Source organism: Chlorocebus sabaeus, chromosome 6 (assembly GCF_047675955.1).
Source record: "Chlorocebus sabaeus isolate Y175 chromosome 6, mChlSab1.0.hap1, whole genome shotgun sequence".
Lineage (NCBI taxonomy): Eukaryota > Metazoa > Chordata > Mammalia > Primates > Cercopithecidae > Chlorocebus > Chlorocebus sabaeus.
Genome location: NC_132909.1, coordinates 56,152,288 through 56,170,052, shown reverse-complemented (window position 1 = coordinate 56,170,052; position 17,765 = coordinate 56,152,288). Strand labels below are relative to the sequence as shown.

The following is a 17,765-nucleotide window of genomic DNA, read 5'->3' as shown; positions in this document are numbered from 1 at the left end:
CGTTGTGCCGAGCCAGGAGGGGTCAGAGCCTGGGTGGGGTCGGGGAGCGACCACCCCAAGGGCTGCTGGCTGGATGGGTCTCTGCAAGTCCAAGCTGCCCGAGATGGGCAGGGCTCTGAGGCCCCAGGAGAAGGGTAACGTCGCGGGGGCGGCTGGCTGGCTTCCTGGGGGGAAGGGAAGGAGGCTGCAGAGAACAGTAGGGAGATGCAGGATCCCCTACCCCGTTCCAGGCATGCACACACGCCCCAGTCATGGCAGTAACACAACTGCGCATGCTCACGGCGCAACCATTCATTGCTCCACTTCGGAAATACTCGAGCACCTCCTGGGTTCGGGGCCCCGCAAGGTGAATCTGTCAAACCAGCTCCCAACGGAGGGTTACAGTGCCCTCTCGAGGGTTACAGTGTCGTGGGGGAGACAGACTCATAACATGGGAATCTACAACCCAGGAAGGAGCAGGAGAAGCACAGTGGGCTCTGAGGGCTCAGAGAAGAGGGGAGGTTTCAGTTGGGCACTGAGGGATACATAGGAGTTGGCTAAGCAAAGGGAAGGGGAGCAAGACACAAAAATTGGGCCATGAACTACAGACACTGTCGATGTGTCTGGTTTCATTTATTCCTCATCCACCACTAAATGTGAGGAACTGCCAACTCCTAGGAATATAGGAATGAGAGAGGCAGAAATAGTCCTTGCTCTCATGGAGTTGAGTCTGGCATGGAGGAGACAAGAACAAGTAAACGGCCGGGCACGGTGGCTCACGCCTGTAATCCTAGCACTTTGGGAGGCCGAGGCAGGCGGATCACCTGAGGTTGGGAGTTTGAGACCAGCCTGACCGACATGGAGAAACTCTGTTTCTACTAAAAATACAAAATTAGCCGGTCGTGGTGGCTCATGCCTATAATCCCAGCTACTCAGGAGGCTGAGGCAGGAGAATCGCTTGGACCTGGGAGGCGGAGGTTGTGGTGAACTGAGATTGCGCCATTGCACTCCAGTCTGGGCAACAAGAGTGAAACGCCATCTCAAAAAAAGAAAGCAGGAAGAATAAAGAAGAAGAAGAAAAAAATAAAAAGAACAAGTAAACAGGGAAGATCATGACTGACTGTGGCCATTGCTGTGGAGGAAATAGGTGTCTGAGACAAGGAGTGATGGGGGGAAACTCTAGATGGAGGCTAGAGAAGGCCAGATGGAAGTTGTGGCCAGAAGGAACTGGTGCAGGCAGGGATTTTCCAGGCAGAGGAAACAGCAAAGGAGAAATGAGTTTCAAATTCAAAGAACTGAAGCCCCCTGGGGCTGGGACAGAGGAAACAGGAGTATGGGATGGGGCTGGGACAGAGGGAAGGGGAGTATGGGATGAGACTGGGACAGAGGGAAGGGGAGTATGGGATGGGGCTGGGACAGAGGGAAGGGGAGTATGGGATGAGACTGGGACAGAGGGAAGGGGAGTATGGGATGGGGCTGGGACAGAGGGAAGGGGAGCATGGGATGAGACTGGGACAGAGGGAAGGGGAGCATGGGATGGGGCTGGGACGGAGGGAAGGGGAGCATGGGATGGGGCTGGGACGGAGGGAAGGGGAGCATGGGATGGGGCTGGGACGGAGGGAAGGGGAGTATGGGATGGGGCTGGGACGGAGGGAAGGGGAGTATGGGATGAGGCTGGGACGTAGGGAAGGGGAGTATGGGATGAGGCTGGGACGGAGGGAAGGGGAGTATGGGATGGGGCTGGGACGGAGGGAAGGGGAGTATGGGATGGGGCTGGGACGGAGGGAAGGGGAGTATGGGATGGGGCTGGGACGGAGGGAAGGGGAGTATGGGATGACACTGGGAGCATGGGTAATTCCCTGCCTCTCTCTGAACCTCAGTTCCCTCCACCGTAAAATGGGATGAGACTGGGACAGAGGGAAGGGGAGGGGCTGGATGCTTTAAGGAGATGCCATGTGCGAAGGGCCTGGCCTGCTCAAGTTCACATCATTTTTTTTTTCTTTTTTTTTTTTTTGAGACGGAGGCTTGCTCTGTTGCCCAGTCTGGAGTGCAGTGGCGCAATCTCGGCTTACTGCAACCTTCTGCTCCTGGGTTCAAGCGATTCTCCTGCTTCAGCCTCACGAGTAGTTGGGATCACAGGCGTGCGCCACCACACAAGCTAACTTTTTTTTTGTATTTTTAGTAGAGACGGGGTTTCACCATGTTGGCCAGGCTGGTCTCAAACTCCTGACATCAAGGGATCCACCCACCTCGGCCTCCCAAAGTGCAGGGACTATAGGTGTGAGCCACCGCACCTAGCCTCAAGTTCACTTCTTCATCCAAGCGGCACAAACACACAACGTGCCTGGCTATACCCTTGAGAACAGAAACATACCTCCAAGATGCCACCCTACAGCAAAAGAGAGTATGCCAAGAGACTTTGTCCAGTGTCACCCAGGGACACCTGTGCCCCTACAGGCACTAACCCATCTCCTTCCCTCTTCCTGGGTGCCACAGACATCCTCAAGTCCCCTCTGATCATCTTCGTGATGGGCGGCCCAGACCGTGGCAAAGGGATGCAGTGCAAGAATATGGCGACCAAATATGGCTTCTGCCACGTAGGGCTGGGCCAGGTACTGCAACAGGAGGCTCAAAGGAGCACGCAGCGGGGCCGGCAGATCCGTGACATCATGCTGCAGGGGCTCCTGGTGCCCCCGGTAGGAGCTCATGGGAGGGGGTAGGAAGGAAGGGGGTACGTTGGGACAGCCACCCACCAGGAGGGCTCACAGGACCCAGAAGGTTGCAACTTCCCACGTGGCTATTGCCTTGCTGCACTAAGCTTTCATTTCCTTATCTGTGAAGAGGGGAGATCCCATCAAAAGGCTGTAGGGGTCCGGCCCAGTGGCTCACGCCTGTAATCCCAACACTTTGGGACGCCAAGGCGGGTGGGTCACCTGAGGTTGGGAATTCAAAACCAGTCTGACCAACATGGAGAAACCCTGTCTCTACTAAAAATACAAAACTAACTGGGCGCGATGGCGCATGCCTGTAATCCCAGCTACTCGGGAGGCTGACGCAGGAGAATAACTTGAACCCGGGAGGCGGAGGTTGTGGTGAGCCGAGATTGTGCTATTGCACTCCAGCCCGGGCAGCAAGAGGAAAACCCCGTCTCAAAAAAAAAAAAAAAAAAAAGAATCACTCACTAGGGAAGCTCTCGCTGTTTGGTGAAGTGGAGGGTGCCCCATTCATAAATTGCAAATAAAGGTCAATTTGAGCTAAACAAAAAATCACTCAAGGACAGGCACAGTGGCTCATGCCTGTATTCCCAACACTTTGGGAGGCCAAGGTCTGGGCATCACTTGAGCCCAGGAGTTTGAGACCACCCTGGGCAACATAGCAAGCCCTATCTCTTTTTTTTTTTTTTTTTTTTTTTTTTTTGAGACGGAGTCTCACTCTGTGGCCCAGGCTGGAGTGCAGTGGCCGGATCTCAGCTCACTGCAAGCTCCGCCTCCCGGGTTTACGCCATTCTCCTGTCTCAGCCTCCCGAGTAGCTGGGACTACAGGGGCCCGCCACCTCGCCCGGCTAGTTTTTTTGTTTTTTTTTAGTAGAGACGGGGTTTCACCGTGTTAGTCAGGATGGTCTCGATCTCCTGACCTCGTGATCCGCCTGCCTCGGCCTCCCAAAGTGCTGGGATTACAGGCGTGAACCACCGTGCCCAGCCAAGCCCTGTCTCCTAAAAAAATTAATTAATTTATTTATTTATTTTGAGATGGAGTTTCACTGTTGTCGCTCAGGCTGGAGTGCAATGGTGTGATCTCGGCTCACTGCAACCTCCACTTCCCTGGTTCAAGCGATTCTCCTGCCTCAGCCTCCCAAGTAGCTGGGATTACAGGCGCACACCACCATGCCCTGCTAATTTTGTATTTTTAGTAGAAACAGAGTTTCACCATGTTGCCCAGGCTGGTCTCGAACTCCTGACATCAGGTGATTCACCCGCCTCGGCCTCCTGACGTGCTGGGATTACAGGCATGAGCCTCTGTGCCTGGACTAAATTATCCATTATTTAATTTATTTGTTGACACGAGTCTCACTGTTACCCAGACTGGACAGCAATGGCATGATTTCAGCTCACTGTACCCTCTGCCTCCCGGGTTCAAGTGATTCTCGTGCCTCAGCCTCTTGAGTCGATGGGACTACATGCGTGCACCACCACGCCCAGCTAATTTTTGTATTTTTAGTACAGATGGGGTTTCCCCATATTGCCCAGGCTGCTCTTGAACTCCAAACGTCAAGTGATCCACGCGCCTTGGCCTCCCAAAGTGTTAGGATTACAGGTGTGAGCCACCATGCCTGGCCAAAACAATAATTTTTTTTTTTTTTTTTTTTTTGAGACGGGGTCTCACTCTGCCACCCAGACTGGAGTGCAATGGCCGAATCTCGGCTCACTGCAAGCTCCACCTCCTGGGTTCACGTCATTCTCCTGCCTCAGCCTCCCGAGTAGCTGGGACTACAGGTACCCGGGACCACGTCCGGCTAATTTTTTTGTATTTTTAGTAGAGACGGGGTTTCATTGTGTTAGCCAGGATGGTCTCGATCTCCTGACTTTGTGATCTGTCCACCTTGGCCTCCCAAAGTGCTGGGACCGCCCCTGGCCCAAAACAATACATTTTAAAAAGTTAGCTGGCTCTACAGGGAAAAGGTATATACTGAAAATGAACCAAAAAAAAAAAAAAATTTTAAAAAGAAAAAATTCAGCTGGGCATGGTGGCATGAATCTATAGTTCCAACTACCTGGAGTCTGAAGTGAGAAGATTCCTTGAGCCCAGGAAGTGGAGGCTGCAGTGAGCCATGACTGCACAACTGCTCTCCAGCTTGGGCGACAGAGCAAGACCCTGTCTCAAAAAAAAAAAAAGAAAAAGAAAAAGAAAAGAAAAAGAAAAGTTCCAGGCGTGGTGGCTCATACCTGTAATCCCAGCACTTTGGAGGCCAAGACAGGTGGATCACAAGGTCAGGAGTTCAAGACAAGCCTGGCCAACGTGGTGAAACCTCTTCTCTACTAAAAATACAGAAATTATCCGGGCATGGTGAGGGGTGCATGTAATCCCAGCTAATCGGGAGGCTGAGGCAGGAGAATCGCTTGAACCCGGGAGGTGGAGGTTGTGGTGAGCCGAGATTGTGCTATTGCACTGCAGCCTGGGCGATAGACCCAGACTCAGTCAAAAAAAAAAAAAAAAAGGCCGGGTGCGGTGGCTCATGCCTGTAATCCCAACAGTTTGGGAGGCCAAGGTGGGTGACTCACTTGAGGTCAGGAGTTCAAGACCAGCCTGGCCAACATGGTGAAACCCCATTTCTACTAAAAGTACAACAACAACAAAAAAATCAAAATTAGCCGGGCATGGTGGCACGCACCTGAAATCCCCAGCTACTCGGGAGGCTGAGGCAGGAGAATCTCTTGGACCCGGGAGGTAGAGGTTGCAGTGGGCCGAGCTCATACCATTGCACTGCGGTCTGGGCAACAAAGTGAGACTCTGTCTCAAGAAAAAAAAAAAAATTGGCTAGGTGTAGTGGCTCATGCCTGTAATCCCAGCACTTTGGGAGGCCAGATCACCTGAGGCCAGGAATTCGAGACCACCCTGGCCAACATATAGTGAAACCCCATCTCTACTAAAAAACACAAAAATTAGGCCGGGCACGGTGGCTCACGCCTGTAATCCCAGCACTTTGGGAGGCCAAGACGGGTGGATCACGAGGTCAGGAGATCGAGACCATCCTGGCTAACACGGTGAAACCCCATCTCTACTAAAAATGCAAAAAAAAATTAGCTGGGCGTGGTGGTGGGCGCCTGTAGTCCCAGCTACTCGAGAGGCTGAGGCAGGAGAATGGCGTGAACCCGGGAGGCGGAGCTTGCAGTGAGCTGAGATCCGGCCACTGCATTCCAGCCTGGGCGACACAGCAAGACTCCGTCTCAAAAAAAAAAATACAAAAATCAGCTGGGCATGGTGGTGTACACCTGCAATCCCAGCTACCTGGGGAGCTGAGGCAAGAGAATGGCGTGAACCCAGGAGGCAGAGGTTGCAGTGAGCTGAGATTGCGCCACTGCACTCCAGCCTGGGAGACAGAGTGAGACTCCATCTCTTTAAAAAACCAAAACAAACAAACAAAATCACTCAACAGAATTAGCTAGTATTTATTTCCTTTGTCACCCCGTGAAGTCGCTTCCTCAACCGGAAAATCAAGGGGACCTCAGTACCTGCCTCACAACTGACCTCAAGTGATTTGCCCGCCTCGGCCTCCTAAAGTGCTGAGATTACAAGCCTGAGCCACCATGCCGGCCTGTTTTTTTTGGTTGGTGAGGACAGGGTCTCACTCTGTTGCCTAGTCCGGAGTGCTGTGGTGTGATCATAGCTCACTGAAGTATTGACCTCCTCCCACTTCAGCCCCCCAAGTACTTAATATCTTTTTTTCTTTAAGACAGAGTCTCTCTCTGTTGCCCAGGCTGGAGTTCTCTGTTGCCCAGGCTGGAGTGCCATGGCGTCATCTCGGTTCACTGCAACCTCTGCCTCCCGGGTTCCAGTGATTCTCCTGCCTTAACCCACCGAGTAGTTGGGATTACAGGCGCCTGCCACCATACCCGGCTAATTTTTCTTTTTTTTTTTTTTTTGGTATTTTTAGTAGAGATGGGGGTTTCTCCATGTTGGCCAGGCTGGTCTCGAACTCCTGACCTCGGGTGATCCACCCACCTGGGTCAGCCTCCCAGAGTGCTGGCATTATAGGCATGAGTCACCGCGCCTGGCCAAGTATCTTTTTTATTTTTATTTTTTTTATTTTGATTGTTTGTAGACATAGGTTTCCTCTATGTGGCTCAGGCTGGTGTCTAACTCCTGGCCTCAAGCAATCCCCCCACTGCAACCTCCCAGTGTGCCGGGAGTACAGGCCTGAGACCCTGCACCTTCCTGGGAAACGGAGTGTTCTATTATCAAGGGAAGGTCAGGGTGTTGGAAGTTTCTGGGACTCTGATAAGGAGTTAAGGAGCTCTCTGAGGGCAGGGAGGAAGTCATTTCAGTATCTTCCTGCCCAGCTCCGGGCATGTGGTGGGTGAACCATTTGCCCACGGAATAGCGTGTGGGTTTAGCTCCTCCCTAGGCCACACAGAGGGATTCGTGTTGTTCGTTCGTCTGTTTCTGCAACCACCTGTCCCCGAAGTGTTCTTAGAGCAAGCCCTGCCCTCAGGGCTGCGGTTACAGAGTTTACAGGATGCCGACATCAGAGTGGGAAAGAGAGGCACGGAGTCATGCCGAACAAAGACATTTCTGGGCCGGGCGCGGTGGCTCACGCCTGTATTCCCAGCACTTTGGGAGGCCAAGGTGGTCGGATCACCTGAGGTCGGGAGTTTGAGACCAGCCTGACCAACATGGTGAAACCCCCTCTCTACTAAAAATACAAAAAAAAAAAAAAAAAAATTTAGTCAGGCATGGTGGTGCGCGCCTGTAATCCCAGCTACTCAGAAGGCTGAGGTACGGGGATCGCTTGAACCCGGGAGGCGGAGGTTGCAGTGAGCTGAGATCGCGCTGATGCTGGGAAGGTTGGAGTAAATTTCTTCAGGTGATTTTCACACTTCAGCGTGGCTTTTGTGCAAGCAGCTGTCTGAACACATGAACAGTGATGATACTGTGGACTGAGCAAGCAGGAATCTTTTTGATTCCATTTGGAAACAGTTGAGCAGGAAAAGAGAGGCCGGGTGCAGTGGCTCATGCCTGGAATTCCAGGACTTTGGGAGGCCAAGGAGGACAGATCGCTTGAGCCCAGGAGTTCAAGTCCAGCCTGGGCAACATAACAAGACCTCTGTCTCTACAAAAAAATTTAAAACATTAGCCAGGCGTGGTGGTGCATGCCTGAAGCCCCAGCTATTCAGGAGGCTGAGGTGGGAGAATTACTTGAGCCCAGAAGGTGAAGGTCACAGTGAGATATAATTACACCATTGCCCTCCAGCCTGGGTGACAGAGCGAGACCCTGTCTCCAAACAAACAAACAAAAAACAGGGAGGAAAAGAGAAGAGAAACTGTCCGTCAGGCTACAGACCTTGAAGCTTCTCTGAGGATTGCTGGATTCCAGTTAAAATACCTTTCGATTCGAGATCAGCCTGACTAACATGGAGAAATCCCATCTCTACTAAAAATAGAAAATTAGCCGAGTGTGGTGGTGCATGCCCGTCATCCCAGCTACTCGGGAGGCTGAGGTAGGAGAATGGCTTGAACCCAGGAGGCAGAGGTTGCAGTGAGCTGAGATCGTGCCACTGTACTCCAGCCTGGGCAACAAGAGTGAAACTCAGTATCAAAAAAAAAAAAAACCTTTTGAAGAAGCACTTTGATGGAATCAAAGGTCATAGGGGCCAGGGCAGCTGTCCCCACCTGCAGGTGGGGGCCCTGCCCTTTGTTCACACCTACAAGCAAGGAATTCTGTTGGGCTCGTAATTCTCGTTGTGATGGGGTTAAAGGGCAAATCTCAGGCCCCCGCCTCAAGACTGGGAGTTCTCCGAGGGCAAAGGCTGGGCTCATTCACTTCTATGCCCGCCCCAGCCTCAGGCCAGTGCCCGGAAGAAAGCAGGTCCCCAGCTCCACCAGTGTCTTCTAAATCTCAGAACAGAGGCTACAGACCGTGGCGTGGGCCCCTTTGGGTCCACCAAAGTGTTCGGTTTGGACTTTACAGCATTTCGCATTTTCCTTTTTGGATTCACGGCCAACATTCGACAACAGGGAGCTTCCACATCAAAACTCCCAGCTTCTCTTGAAAACCGACTGACTTGGCAACGCAGGGCCTGCACGTCCCCATGGCAACAGCTGCGTGAACGCTCCCTGAGCTTTTATTGAGCCCAGCTCTGTTCTCAACACTCTGCACGGATGAACTCATCTTCTGGAACGTTCCAGGCATTAGCATCCCGATGTTTTGCAGAGTGATCAGGAAACTGCAACAGGGTCACACAACGTAGGTGGGGGAGGCAAGGCGGAAGCCCAGGCAGCCCCACGCCTTGGGCCCATATTTTTTAACTTTTTATTTTATTATAGAGATGGGGGCCAGGCCTGGTGGCTCACACCTGTAATCCCAGCACTTTGGGAGGCTGAGGTGGGTGGATCACCTGAGGTCAGGAGTTTTGAGACCACCCTTGTGTGATGGCCAACATGGTGAAACCCCGTCTCTACTAAAAATACAAAAATTGGCCGGGCGTGGTGGCTCATGCCTGTAATCCCAGCACTTTGGGAGGCCAAGGCAGGTGGATCACTTGAGGTCAGGAGTTCAAGACCAGCCTGGCCAAGATGATGAAACCCCATCTCTACTAAAATACAAAAATTAGCCAGGCATGGTGGTGAGTGCCTGTAATCCCAGCTACTCGGGAGGCTAAGGCAGGAGAATCGCTTGAACCCTGGAGGCACGTGTTGCAGTGAGCTGAGATTGCGCCACTGAGCTCCAGGCTGGGCAACAGAGCGAGCCTCCCTCTCAAAAAAAAAAAAAAAAAAAAAAATTAGCTGGGCTTGGTGACGTGAGCCTGTAATTCCAGCTACTCAGGAGGCTGAAGTAGGAGAGTCTCTTGAACCTGGGAGGCAGAGCTTGCAGTAAGCAGAGATCGCACCACTGCACTTCAGCCTGGGTGACAGAGCAAGACTCTGTCTCAAAAAAGGGGGGGGTCTTGCTGTGCTGCCCAGGCTGATCCTGAACTCCTGGCCTCAAGCTCCCACCTTGGCCTCCCAAAGTGCTGGGATTACAGGCGTGAGCCACCATGCCCAGCCACCAAGGCCCCAATTTTATTTCCTCTGCTGTGCAACTGACTTTGCCACAGTCACTGCTACAGGCATTTGAGTCTGCAGTGGCCCTGCCTTAGAGTCTGTCCATTAGTTCCTAGTAGCACAGCATCCCTGGAGCCTGAAACACAGACCATGCCTAGCCCCATCTGGGACCCCAGCTGGCTCATGCGTCTTTGTTTGGTGCATTTTGGTGCAGCAGGTCTGGCTTGATGATGGGTCCCCAGGATGGAGATCTCCGTGCACAAGAACACGATGTGCAGGAAGCGTGTGTTGATTCCCCTTACGATTCCCACTGTCCTGTATACTGCAGACACCATGGGGGGCCGTCCTGGATCAACCCACTGAAATCCACGGGAAGCCAAGGCTGCACACAGCCTCAGCATTCCAGGGAGACTCTCGCCCCTATTTTACAGATGCGGAAACCAAGCCCCAAGGAGGAAGGGTTGCCTCCTCTTAATTAAAAGTTGTAGGGCTGGGTGAGGTGGCTCATGCCTGTAATCCCAGCATTTTGGGAGGCTGAGGCAGGTGGATGGCTTGAACCCAGGAGTTCCAGACCAGCCTGGGCAACATGGCAAACCCCCCCCCAAAAAAAAAAATTAGCCAGGTGTGATGGTGAGCACCTGTGGTCCCAGCTACTAGGGAAGCTGAGGTGGGAGAATTGCTTGAGCCCAGGAGCGTTCAGTGAGCTGAGATTGTACCACAGCACTCCAGCCAGGGCGGCAGGAGTGAAACCCTGTTTCAGAATAAATAAATAAAATATGTGTTTTTGTTTTTCTTTTTTTTTTTTCTTGAGAGAAGTCTCGCTCTCGTCCCCCAGGTTTGAGTGCGATGGCTTGATCTTGGCTCACTGCAACCTCCGCCTCCCAGGTTCAAATGATTCTCCTGCCTCTGCCTCCCAAGTAGCTGGGATTAAGGTGCCTGCCACCACGCCTGGCTAATTTTTATATTTTTTATAGAGATGGGGTTTCACCATGTTGGGCAGGCTGTTCTCGAACTCCTGACCTCAAGTGATTCCCCCGTCTCAGCCTCTCAAAGTGCTGTGATTATAGGCGTGAGCCACCTCGCCCAGCCATGATGTCTTAATTTATGGAACTGATGGTCATGTAACATCAAAACCAGCCAATTGACATTGATATGTATTTGTTTATACAATTACCTGCATGTGGAGATGCCATTGTCTTTTTTAAAAAAAAAAAAAGGTTGCCAGGCATGGTGGCTCACACCTATAATCCCAGCATGGAGGATCTCTTGAGCCCAGGAATTGAAGACCAGACTTGGCAACATAGCAAGACGCCATCTCTACAAAAATAAAAATTAAAAAACTAGCCAGGTGTGGTGGCCCACACCTGTAGTTCTAGATACTTGGGAGGCTTAGGTGAGATGATGGCTTGAGCCCAGGAGGTTGAGGCTGCAGTGAGCTGTGATTGAGCCACTGCACTTCAGCAGAAGTGACAGAGTGAGACCCTGTCTCACAAAACAAAACAAAACAAAACAAAAAACAGATCACTTAAGGTCAGGAGTTCAAGACCAGCTTGGCTAACATGGTGAAACCACATCTCTATGAAAAATACAAAAATTAGCCGGGCGTGATGGTGGGCGCCTATAATCCCAGCTACTCGGGAGGCTGAGGCAGGAGAATCGCTTGAACCGGGAGGTGGAGATTGCAGTGAGCCAAGATTGCATCATTGCACTCCATCCAGCCTGGACAACAGAGTGAGACTCTATCTCAAAAAAAAAAAAAAAAAAAAAAAAGAGAGAGAGAGAGAGAGAGAGACAGGGTCTTAAGAAAAGACCTGTCACTGGGGGTAGGAAGGAGGGATAGCATTAGGAGATAAACCTAATGTAAATGACGAGTTAACGGGTGCAGCACACCAACATGGCATATGTATACATATGTAACAAACCTGCACGTTGTGCACATGTACCCTAGAACTTAAAGTATAATTTAAAAAAAAACAACAGCAACAAAAAATATATATATACAAAAAACAAGAAAGAAAAGACCTGTCACCCCGACTGGAGTGCAGTAGCGGAATCGCGACTCACTGCAGGCTTGAACTCCCTGGCTCAAGCGATCCTTCTGTCTCAGCCTTCTGGGTAGCTGGGACCATAGGCCACCTCTATTTTTCTTTCTGATGCTAGAGTGGTCACATCTTGGGCTATTAGGAGCAATTTCATGTTGATGCTGGTGTCCTTTTGGGTTGAAGGCTGCTTTTTTTTTTTTTTTGAGACGGAGTCTCGCTCTGTGGCCCAGGCTGGAGTGCAGTGGCCGGATCTCAGCTCATTGCAAGCTCCACCTCCCGGGTTTACGCCATTCTCCTGCCTCAGCCTCCCGAGTAGCCGGGACTACAGGCGTCTGCCACCTCGCCCGGCTAGTTTTTTGTATTTTTTAGTAGAGACGGGGTTTCACCGTGTTAGCCAGGATGGTCTCGATCTCCTGACCTCGTGATCCGCCCGTCTCGGCCTCCCAAAGTGCTGGGATTACAGGCTTGAGCCACCGCGCCTGGCCTTTTTTTTTTTTTTTTCTTCAAGACAGAGTTTCGCTCTCCGCTCACTGCAAGCTCTGCCTTCCGGCTTCACGCCATTCTCCTTGCTCAGCCTCCCGAGTAGTTGGGACTACAGGCGCCCGCCACTGCACCCGGCCAATTTTTTGTACTTTTCTTAGTAGAGATGGGGTTTCACTGTGGTCTCGATCTCCTGACTTCATGATCTGCCTGCCTCGGCCTCCCAAAGTGCTGGGATTACAGGCGTGAGCCACCGCACCCGGCTCAATTTTTTGTATTTTTAGTAGAGACGGTTTCACTGCGTTAGCCAGGATGGTCTCGATCTCCTGACCTCATGATCCACCCGCCTCGGCCTCCCAAAGTGCTGGGATTACAGGCGTGAGCCACCGCGCCTGGCTGTGGTTGAATGCCTCTTGTTTTCTGGTACAAGACTTTAAACTCCCAGTTTTTTTTTTTTTTTTGAGACAGAGTTTCATTCTTGTCACTCAGGCTGGAGTGCAATGGCGCGATCTCAGCTCACTGCAACTTCTGCCTCCCAGGTTCAAGCAATTCTCCTGCCTCAGCCTCCTGAGTAGCTGAGATTACAGGCGTCCGCCACCACACCTGGCTAAATTTTGTATTTTTAGTAGAGATGGGGTTTCACCATGCTGGCCAGGCTGGTCTCGAACTCCTGACCTCAGGTGATCCACCCACCTCGGCCTCTCAAAGTGCTGGGATTACAGGCATGAGCCACCATGCTCAACCTCGTTTTCCTTTAATATGTAGGCCCTCTGTATCTATGGGGGATTGGTTCCAGGACCTGTCTCAGATACCAAAATCCATGGATGCTGAAGTTTTTTTGTTTGTTTGTGTGTTTTTGAGACGGAGTTTTGCTCTGTCGCCAGGCTGGAGTGCAGTGGTGGGTGCAATCTCGGCTCACTACAACCTTCGCCTCCCTGGTTCAAGCGATTCTCCTGCCTCAGCCTCCCGAGCAGCTGGGATTATAGGTGTGCACCACCACGCCCGGCTAATTTTTTGCATTTTTAGTAGAGACAGGGTTTCACCACGTTGGCCAAGCTGGTCTCAAACTCCTGATCTCGTAATCTGCCCACCTCGGCCTCCCAAAGTGCTGGGATTACAGACGTGAACCACCACACCTGGCTGCTCACATTTCTGATATAAAGTAACATAGTAGTGGCCAGGTGTGGTAATCACACCTGTAATCCCAGCACTTTGGGAGGCCAAGGTGGGAGCCCAGGAGTTTGAGGCCAGCCTGGGCAACATAGTGAGATCCCATCTCTAAAAAAATTACATATTCAGACAGGGTGCGGTGGCTCATGCCTATAATCCCAGCACTTTGGGAGGCTGAGGCGGGCAGATCATGAGGTCAGGAGATCGAGACCATCCTGGCTAACACGGTGAAACCCCGTCTCTACTAAAAATACAAAAAATTAGCCGAGCGTGGTGGTGGGCACCTGTAGTCCCAGCTACTCAGGAGGCTGAGGCAGGAGAATGGTGTGAACCCGGGAGGCAGAGACTGCAGTGAGCTGAGATCGTGCCACTGCACTCCAGCTGGGGTGATAGAGTGAGACTCTGTCTCAAAAAAAAAAAAAAAAAAAATTACATATTCGAAGAGTTAAATAATAAAATACCGTAGTATTTGCCTATAACCTATTATCACCCTCCCATATACTGTAAGTCATCTGTAGATGACTTGTAATACCTAAAACAATGTAAACGTTATGTAAATTGTTGTTATAGTGTATTGCTTAGGGGATAATGACAAGGAAAAAATTCTGGGCTGGGCGAGGTGGCCCACGCCTGTGGTCCCAGCTGCTTAGAAGAGTGAGGTGAGATCGCTTGAGCCCAGGGGTTCAAGGCTGCAGTGAGCTATGATTGCGCCACTGTACTCCAGCAAGACCCTGTCTCAAATTAAAAAAAGAATTTTAATTTGGACATTATGAGGTATGGGGAAAAAACCAGACCCTGTCTAAAAAAAAAAAAAAAAAGTCTATACATGTTCAATACACAGGCAACTTGTTTTCCAAATATTTTCTTTTGTTTTTGTTTTTTTTTATTTTCTGAGACAGTTTCCCTTTTGTTGCCCAGGCTGGAGTGCAATGGGGCCATCTCGGCTCACTACAACCTCTGCCTCCCTGGTTCAAGCGATTCTCCTGCCTCAGCCTCCCAAGTAGCTGAGATTACAGGCGCCCGCCACCACGCCTGGCTAATTTTTTGTATTTTTAGTAGAGACGGGGTTTCACCACGTTGGCCAGGCTGGTCTCAAACTCCTGACCTCAAATGATCCGCCCGCCTCGGCCTCCCAAAGTGCTGGAGTTACAGGCCTGAGCCACCATGCCAGCCCTTTTGTTGTTGTTGTTGTTTAACTTTGCCATATATCCAGAAGCTCTCACATTAGTGTAAAAAGATCTTCCTTGTTCCTTTTTTTACAGCTGTGTAGTATTCCATTGTTTGGCCATGCCATTGTATATTCAGCCAATCTCCTATGGGCCATAAATTACTTTCAATCCTTTGCCACTACAGATAACGCCACATTAAATAATAACCTTTGCATGTCACCTTTTTGCTAGTATCCTTGAAATAGATGAAGGGTGCAATAGCTGGAATAAAGAGAAATGCATAATTTTGCTAGCCATCACCAAATTCCTCTTCATTTTACATTTACAGCAAGACCTACAGAACATGCTGCCAAGCTTTTGGATTTTTGTCAACCTGTGTAGGTGAGAAGTGGTATTTCAGTGTGGTTGTAATGAGCATTTCTCTGGCTACAATTGAGTGTTAATATCTTTTGCAAAGTTTAAGGGCCACACTGGGCACAGGGGCACATACCTGTAGTGCTAGCTATTCAGAAGGCTGAGGTGGGAGATCGCTTGAGCCCAGGAGTTCAGGGCTGCAGTGAGCTATGATCTTGCCACTGCGTTCCAGCCCAGGCAACGGTGAGACTCTGTCTCTAAAAATACAAAAAGCTTGAGAAGTGTTTTGTTGTCTTCTTCAGTGAACTCTTTATATCTCTATATGTTTGGGGTCTTTTTTCTAACAGGTTGTTGACTTTTTCCTTCTTCTGTTTGTTTTGTTTTTGTTTGTTTGTTTTTTGAGGCAGAGTCTTGCTCTGTTGCCCAGGCTGGAGTGCAGTGGTATGTAATCTCTGCTCACTGCAACCTCCGCCTTCCGGGTTCAAGCGATTCTCCTGCTTCGGCCTCTCTCGAGTTTGCTGAGACTACAGGTGTGCACCACTATGCCCGGCTAATTTTCCTGTTTTTAGTAGAGATGGGGTTTCACCATGTTGGCCAGGTTGGGCTGGAACTCCTCATCTCAAGTGATCCACCTGCCTTGACCTCCCAAAGTGCTGTCATTACAGGCTGAGCCACCATGCTCGGCCATTGCATCACATTTGGATCACATTACAATTATAAACTAGTTTGGGGAGACTCAACTCCTTTATAATGTTGAGTCTTTCTATCCAAGAATATATATCTGATCCTTTTGTGCAAGTATCTTTTTGAGTCACTTAAGAATATTTTACTTTCTAGGCCAGGCGCAGTGGCTCACGCCTATAATCCCAGCAATCTGGGAGGCCAAGACGGGAAGATCACCTGAGGTTAGGAGTTCGAGACTAGCCTGACCAACATGGCTAAACCGCGTCTCTACTAAAAGTACAAAAATTAGCTGGGTGTGGTGGTGTGCACCTGTAATCCCAGCTACTTGGGAGGCTGAAGCAGGAGAATGGCTGGAACCTGGGAGGAGGTGGTTGCTGTGAGTGGAGATCTTGCCATTGCACTCCAGCCTGTGCGACAGAGTGGGTCTCTGTCTCAATACATACATACATACAGACAGACAGACAGACAGACCAGGGCGGCCTGATTATTTCTTATACCTGGTTTCCAGGGACCACCGTGCCTGGAACCTCCTCATCCAGCCCCCTTGTTTGGGTTCCTAGGTGGGCCGGACCCCCAGTGTCGTCATTATATTTGACTGCTCCATGGAGACGATGGTCCAACGAGTGCTACACTGGGGCCAGATGAAGCAACGGGCAGACGACTTGGAGCTGGCCATCTGCCAGCCTGGACACGCACTACACCTTGTGCGAGCCAGTCTTGACCTTCTACCAGAAGACCCTGCTCCGAAACGTCGGTGCTCCCCGCTTCTGGCTCACTACACCCCAACCCCTAGCGAACAAGTCCTGCTTCAACAGCCCAGGGTCACCTGGGCCTGGTCCTCGCTTTCCTACCAGGTAACCTGGGGGATTCCCATTCTCCCAGGAAATGCCCTGGGAACCCAGCCTCAGCTCACGTGGGCAGGTGATGGGACGCTGGTGGGGCCTCCCTGCACACCCTCACACAGCAGTCAGCAACGCAAGCTTTCCTGACCCTGTCCCCACTCTCTCTTCACGTGCATGCCTCTGGGATTTTCCCACAATCTGAGCGGGAGAGGGTGATGTCCCTGCCGTGGGGCCCAGACCTGACCCCTGCGGCTCCCCCTTCTCTAGATCCTGGCAGAGGAAGCACCAGAGAACATCTTTGCCAAGCGCTGCTCTGTGATTGAGAGTCTGCAGTGAGATGGAGGGACTGGGGGCGGGCCTTGCTCCTCACCAGAACCCGCGCAGGACCTGGGAGGGGTGCATGCCTGGGAGATGAGACCTCCAGGAATGAGGGATGATGCCCCCTGTGATTCCAGAGCAACAGCTTCCCCTTCCCTGGGTCTGCTTCCCCATGAGGCAGGTTGGCCAGGGGCCACCAAGGAACACGCCCCACCAGGCCAGGTGCCTGGCACACCTGCATGGGTTGGGGGGCTGTAAACAGCCCCCCCTAGAGACCACATCTGTTACTGGAACCTGCTGGGGCTCTCACCGGGCCTGTGAGCCCAGGACATTTGAGATGAAGCCAGTTTTAAATGCTGGCATTCAGCCACAACCTCAGAGACCCCGCAGCTGCATGGGGAGTTACAAGATGCCCGCCCAGGTCCAAACAGCTCAGGTGGGCCCTCGGTGCCCTCTCCCACCTCACATCCGGTCCCGTCACCCACGGAGCATTGGCACGGGCCTGGCTCCTACCTCAGAGCTCTGAATGTTAACAGGCCAGAGGACTTCCTGTGGCAACAGCCCATCCATGGCAACACTGGTCCCTGAGGCCCTCCTGAGCGCCTTGCTCCCCAAGGTGCTGGAAGGAAACTGGGTTAGGGAAGACAGCAGTGCTGGGCTTGGCCAGCCTCCCCTTCCCACATCGGAAGGGGAAAGTCTTGGGGGGCCACACCCCACTCTAATCGGCCGAGACTTGCTCCTCAACTTGTTTCCTCTCACAAACACAACTGCGGCCGGCACGCAGTCTTTTTTTTTAAACAAAAAACACTTTATTTAACAAAAAAAAAAGTGAGGGGCAGGGTTAGGAAAGCACATTGCGCCTGAAGAAAACTATTTTCTCTTATATTTTTCTTAAAAAAAAAAAAAACAGTTTGTAATTTTCAATCACCATTATCAGGCTTTTTAAACAACATCTATAAAGAACAAAC

General features: G+C 51.3%; 1 protein-coding gene across 1 annotated transcript; it reads left to right on the top strand.

Annotated features, from left to right (window-relative positions):
- The first annotated feature begins 48 nt into the window (after positions 1 to 48).
- LOC103233767 (adenylate kinase isoenzyme 5) lies at positions 49 to 17,749 on the top strand. Its single transcript, XM_073017058.1, has 4 exons — positions 49 to 134; positions 2,476 to 2,675; positions 16,198 to 16,387; positions 16,747 to 17,749. Exons 1-4 carry the CDS (start codon positions 74 to 76, stop codon positions 16,800 to 16,802), a joined length of 507 nt encoding a protein of 168 aa, XP_072873159.1. The 5' UTR covers positions 49 to 73; the 3' UTR covers positions 16,803 to 17,749.
- The last annotated feature ends 16 nt before the right edge of the window (positions 17,750 to 17,765 follow it).